Source organism: Bidens hawaiensis, unplaced genomic scaffold (genome assembly GCF_021521415.1).
Source record: "Bidens hawaiensis isolate Kalapana, Puna unplaced genomic scaffold, B.hawaiensis_p1.1 tig00010163_1, whole genome shotgun sequence".
NCBI lineage: Eukaryota > Viridiplantae > Streptophyta > Magnoliopsida > Asterales > Asteraceae > Bidens > Bidens hawaiensis.
The window spans coordinates 299362-305350 of record NW_027491769.1 but is presented as its reverse complement, the minus strand read 5'-3'; the positions used below and the strand labels follow the sequence as shown (position 1 = coordinate 305350).

Genomic DNA, 5989 nt, shown 5'->3' with positions numbered 1-5989 from the left:
AATCTTTTATGGTGACATTCTAAATACTATCGAAGTGCAGAAACAAGAGGGTATTTAATAAAATAAGATTTCGAGAAACAAAAATTATGGAGTTGATAAAGGAGTAAGCCATACTATACTTGAAGATTATATCTAATTATTATATGTCTCTTTTGTATTTGTTGGTGGGCCCACAAACCTTCGGCCTACTTATTGGCCTGGTTTGTTGGCTTAGTTTATATTACAATCGCCGTTGAAAAATATAACAAATATTTGATGAGTCTGTTACAAGGTAATTATAGAGAAAATTGGGTACCTGTGTTATAAAAGTGAGAAGATATTTACTTGCTAAGTTATTTGATTTTTAATACTTGAACTTATTATGCACCACAATTTCTAACAATTGGAATTTATTTATAATTAGTCAAATGGATTTTCTTTTATTATAGTTTAATCCATGATATGATAAAAGAAAAATCACGTTGCTATTAGAAGGTAGATGGGTAGGTGCGTTGACTAAAAGTATTTGACCTTTCTATTATTTATTCATCAACAAACAAACAAGTAGACCAAGAGGAGTTGACCGTTGAATATGCATGCAGCGTGGACTATAATAATAAAACACATCCGCGCTATTCCGACGTGCGCTTCCGCGCATTCCACCCCTATATTAATTCATCAGTCATCATTTTCATTCAATTCTCACTTACATTACATCAGTCTTCGATCTTCAATCTCTTGCTTGTTCTTTGTTTATTGAAGCAATATGGTATCCATGGTTGCTCGCAGAGGCCGCCAATTGCAGCGTTACAATCGGAACCAACGCCAAGTCGTTGGGTCAGTATCTCTCTATATTATCTATAATTTCATTCGTGTTTTTTGCTTTCTGTTGTGTGTTTTCAGTTTTTTTCCCCCCAAAATCGGGTAGGTATCTTTATCGGGCAGTTTTTATTTTGATAAACTTGATGACATTCTCTATTTTTTAAAAGTTCAAGGCAAAAATAATCAATTTGAAGAAAACTGGTTCGGAATTTGTCAAGTGATTTGAGATTTAATGAACTGAAATATGGGGAAACATAACCGAGAATCGTATAATTTTGGTGAATTTTGATTCTTTAATATGTTTAATGATATTGAGTGTGTTGAATTTGATGCAGATGTATACCTTACAGAATTAAAGGTGGTAATATGGGATCAGAAGATGCATTAGAAGTTCTTGTTATTAGTGCACAAAGAAAAGGCAAAGGAATGTTGTTCCCTAAGGTATATATACATTTCATGTATTCGATCGGTCAACCCATGAACATGACTCGTTTACACTTCTGCAGTAGATAGATGTGTACACTCTTTTATTAAAAAGATATCGTTAATTAACACGTGGTTTTTAACGTTAATAGGGTGGTTGGGAATCTGATGAATCTATCGAAGAGGCCGCGATAAGAGAGTCAATAGAGGAAGCAGGGGTGTTTGGAACACTTGAGGTTGGTTCTCATTCTAAAAAAAGCAAGTTTGACATAAACGAGCTGAGCCTGAGCCCAATAGAAAGGATCAGGCTCAACTCATTTAACCTAAAAAACTCGAGCTTGTTTATTAAAAATGTTGCTCTTTTCGCTATTTAAACACTGAATAACATATCTTTGTTTAACTTGTGTAGGGAGTATTGGGTAAATGGTGCTTCAAAAGCAAAGGGAATGATGCATACTACGAAGGGTGCATGTTTCCGTTACTTGTTAAGGAGCAACTCGACTTTTGGCCTGAGAAAAACATTCGTCAAAGAGCTTGGGTGAGCGTGTCGAAGGCTAAAGAAGTTTGTCAATATTCTTGGATGAAGGAAGCGTTGGATTTATTAGTGAGGAGACTCGAGTCCACGTACTCCTAAAAGTATTTTATGAACATATGTTTATTTGTAGATGATGATGATGTTTATTTGTAAATACGAAGTGATTTGCAAGTTATGAGCGGCCAAGAAGATCAAGAAAAATGTTTTGAAAGGTTGCATGACAAGATCAAAAGCAAGATCTTTGTCTTGAGTACACTCAATGTTTGATGTTTATATTTCGTAGGTTTTGTTTCTATAAAAATGACCATATATAAACTCTAAATCTTACAAAATCGTAATTGGTTCAAGTGGCTAATAATTAAGAAAATTAAGATATGTATTTTTAGTCTGATAGTTATAAAAATGACAATTTTAAACTGTTATTGTGATAATCAAGATTTTACATAAGAAAATGATAACAATGAGATTCTTAGAAACTGTATTTAAGGATGCCATGGTGTGGTATGGTGTCCCTAGTCCTCACTACCAAAAGTGAGGAGGTGCGGTGCCAAGATGAGTTTAAATCTTTATACATACAAGGGTTGAGGGGATTTTGGACAGAAGAATTTGATGCTCAAAAAATAAAAAGGATGCCACAGTGTGAGACTGTAAAGAACAAGTCTTACAATTTTGTGATTAAACATCTCGATATGGTTTTAAAATGAGTATAATACTTTATATAAATAGATGTAGAGTATTAATCTCTTAACTAAATCCGAATTAAGACTAATATCTGAACTAATACACAAATTAAAGAGTTAATTACAAATATGGTGCCTGTGGTAGAACCCCAAACGCAGTTTAAACCCAGTGGTGTCATTTATGCAGATATGGGCCCTGTGGTCAACAATTTTTTGCAATCGGGCCCGGCCGTTAACTAACGACTGTTACGTCCGTTAGTTTTAGGGGCATTATCGTATATTCACCATTAGCATAACCCCGGCTCCATTTACCCCCCCCCGCCCCACCTTCACAACTTACAATTCTAATTTAACCATCCCCTATCCCGTCGTCGTCCCCACCATGACTCCCGCTGTTGTTTCACTGTCGTCGTCTCCCACCGTCATATCATGCCTTCCCAATCAAACTGATGGCTTTTTTTTTATGCAATCGTTAATACCACGTTTTTCACGGGTATGGGAATTCACATTTTTCACTTAACTTCAGTTTTAGGTCGATACTCTGTAATTTAGACGGTTGTGTTATTGCTTTATAGCCTTGATTTGGCTGGATGTTAGCTTTGAGCACCTGGAACTTGAGTTTGTGGTTTTGGTGAAATCAAGTAGGGTTTAAGTAGTTGGTGATTTTGGTGTTTTGTATATTATTAACTTAACTAGTAATGACCTAGACTGGTAAGCATGTATTTTGTATTATAGTAATTAGGGCATTTTGTATCAACGACTAAATTGGTAATCTATTTATTCAGGGGCAGTATTGTATTAACTTATGTATGATTAATGTGGGTGTGATCGTGTCTGTATCTATGTATGATTGTTTTTATGTATATGAATTTGTAAAACTATGTGCATATGTATGCTTATATGTTGTATGCATAAGTAGATGTATGTGTAACTGTATTAAGGAGTCAGCTGCTTTGTTAGATTTTATTAGGTGTATGTATGTGTAATTAGTATGTATGTATGTGTGTATAATTAGTATGTAGAATTAGATGCATTTGTTGACTTTGTTTGACTTTGTAGAACAACAATAACAAACTAATTAGTTAAGGAATCAAGTGCTTACAATGTGTGTCTGTTTATTTATGCAGGGGTATAACAGTCTTTTTATGTATGTATGATTAGGATATAGAATAAGATGTATTTGTTGACTTTGTTTAACTTTGTATAACAACAATAATAAACTAATTAGTTAAGTAATCAAGTGCTTACAATATTTATGCAGGGGCATAACAGTCTTTTTATGTATGTATGTATGTATGTATGTGTGCGTATGTAGCAATGTAGGCATCTGTGTATGCTTATATGTAAGACCCCAAAACCCGGAATCAAACAGTTGGTAATCATACGATAAAATTCATACGTAAACGTCAAAATGAATTTGATTTATTAAAATAAGTCTAGAGTGGCATGTAGCGAAAAAGTTATAGTGTAAATCCCAAACCGAAAAATACATCCAAACAAAATTCTTAAATAAGTTTATGCAATAAATAGAAAAGTCTATTTTATTTTCATAAACGTTCTTCAACTAGAAATGCCTCCAGACGTTCGGGTAGCCTCGAGCACGTGCAAGCGGTATCCCATGTCTCCTCAAACCTGAAATCAATCTAACATATACACAAAGTCTGCTTAGGCTTAGTGACTTCATGTTTCTTTAAATAACATTTATATATCAATTAAATCAATAAATATAAATATAAGGCAAAAGTAATATTTTCCTTAGTCAAGCATGCAACACGGGCCTCCTCACCCCAAGACACTAAACACGAAGTCAAGGACTCAAGTAAATTCTCTTGCCCCAAGGACAGTTAAACTATTAAGGGACTCCTCGCCTTAACCTACAAAAAGGGGTATAAGAAATTTTATCATCTATTTGACTCGGTCACGGCTTATCAAAAACATTTATATCGGTGGCTACACACACATACAATTTAGTCAAACATCAACTAAATAAAATCCTCAAACATAGACAATAAATAAATATATAAGTTCAAACGTACACTTATAGTAAAGTCTATGCAATATCATCCAAACAGTTTAAACGAGTAAAAACGTAGTAAGGTGTGCATGCTAGCCCAAAACGTAAAAATATTTAAAAAGGGCATCATGAAACTCACCTGATATGGATCACACAATAATCCACAAGCTAGAGAACCACTAGGTAAACACTCAAAATCAAAAGCCTGCCAAGTTATAGCACACAACAATCACTAACTAAACCGCATCGGCTCGCTCGCTCTACGAGACATTCTAACATAATTGGATTGATCCGAAGCCCCGCCCACACTTATATTCATTTGCAATAGCCCCCCCCCCCCCCCCCAAAGCCTTTAATTGACCAAAACTCCCCTTTAATTAAAATCAGGGACAAATGGTCCCAAACTACACCCGTTTCAAGTTAATTGTGTCGAAATCACGTGTTAACTAACTGTTTTAGTAATCACCAACCAAGCAGCCCTGTATTGATAAGATTTAGTGTTCTTACAGTCAATACAACCACATGATACTACACGAACCAATTGGGTCAGCAATTCCCTTGTACAACACACGAATCAACGTTTAAACGATAATTCACGCTCTAACGGCCCTATCGAGTAATCACCAACCAAATCAGCCCCGTTTTAAAAAAAATCAATATTCTTCCAGCCATTATATCAATATAACACTATATGGTCTAATTGGGTTGGCCATTCTCTCATACAACATGCGAATTTCAAAATCCCTTAGCTAAACTGAACCAAAACACAAAAGAAGCGTTCTAACAAGATTAAACCAACACAACGCTCTTTCCTTGAACAAATATTCATTTACAACGGCCCTTTATACTACTTTTTTACATTCATCCTTCAACCAATTATAATCGGTGAGCAAAGGATTACACAACTTCACCCGGTTCACTTCGAGGATGCCGAATCCGTGCGTTAAGAACCCGATAGTGTGATTGTCAACCAATTCAGCCACAAATCATGAAAAACTCATAAAATATAATACAATAAGTCATTATAATAGTTTAGGAACTGAATCGATTGTCAATTTGGTCACACAACACACGAATCATAAAATCCCCAAATCTAGTCGAACCGAAACCCTAATTTTACAATCTTTGTAATTAGCCGACCAAATCAATTCTAATGACTATGAAATTCAAGCATAACGATAGGGACATAACTTAGGGGCTATCGGAAGAAAAGCCTTAAATCCCGAACTTCACAAGGTTCTCAATCCGTACAAACGACGAGTATGTTCGCTTATAAACAACCTATAAATAATGTTACCGATAAACGTCCTCAAACATCTTTCCCGAAAATTTTCCCATGACCAAAAATCATACCAATCAATAAATAAATGGTTTCACATATTCATAATTTCGAGTATAAGTTATTCTAAACTCACACGCACAGCATCCCAAAGTACCGACGCGAACAAAACTGAAATGGTCATAACTTGACCATACAAACTCTGATTCGCACGAATCACATATCCACGAACTCGTCTTGACATGCTGGACCTTAAA

The 5989-nt window shown here is 35.1% G+C and overlaps 1 protein-coding gene across 2 annotated transcripts; it reads left to right on the top strand.

Moving 5' to 3' along the window:
• The first annotated feature begins 721 nt into the window (after positions 1–721).
• LOC143534395 (nudix hydrolase 17, mitochondrial-like) lies at positions 722–1885 on the top strand. 2 transcript variants are annotated; one of them, XM_077028897.1, is made up of 4 exons: positions 722–816; positions 1137–1242; positions 1377–1460; positions 1634–1885. In XM_077028897.1, the coding sequence occupies exons 1-4, from the start codon at positions 746–748 to the stop codon at positions 1856–1858; spliced, it is 486 nt and encodes a 161-aa protein (XP_076885012.1). In that variant the 5' UTR covers positions 722–745; the 3' UTR covers positions 1859–1885. The 2 variants fall into 2 exon arrangements, with proteins under 2 accessions (XP_076885012.1, XP_076885013.1); XM_077028898.1 differs by having other exon boundaries at positions 1377–1464; positions 1638–1885.
• The last annotated feature ends 4104 nt before the right edge of the window (positions 1886–5989 follow it).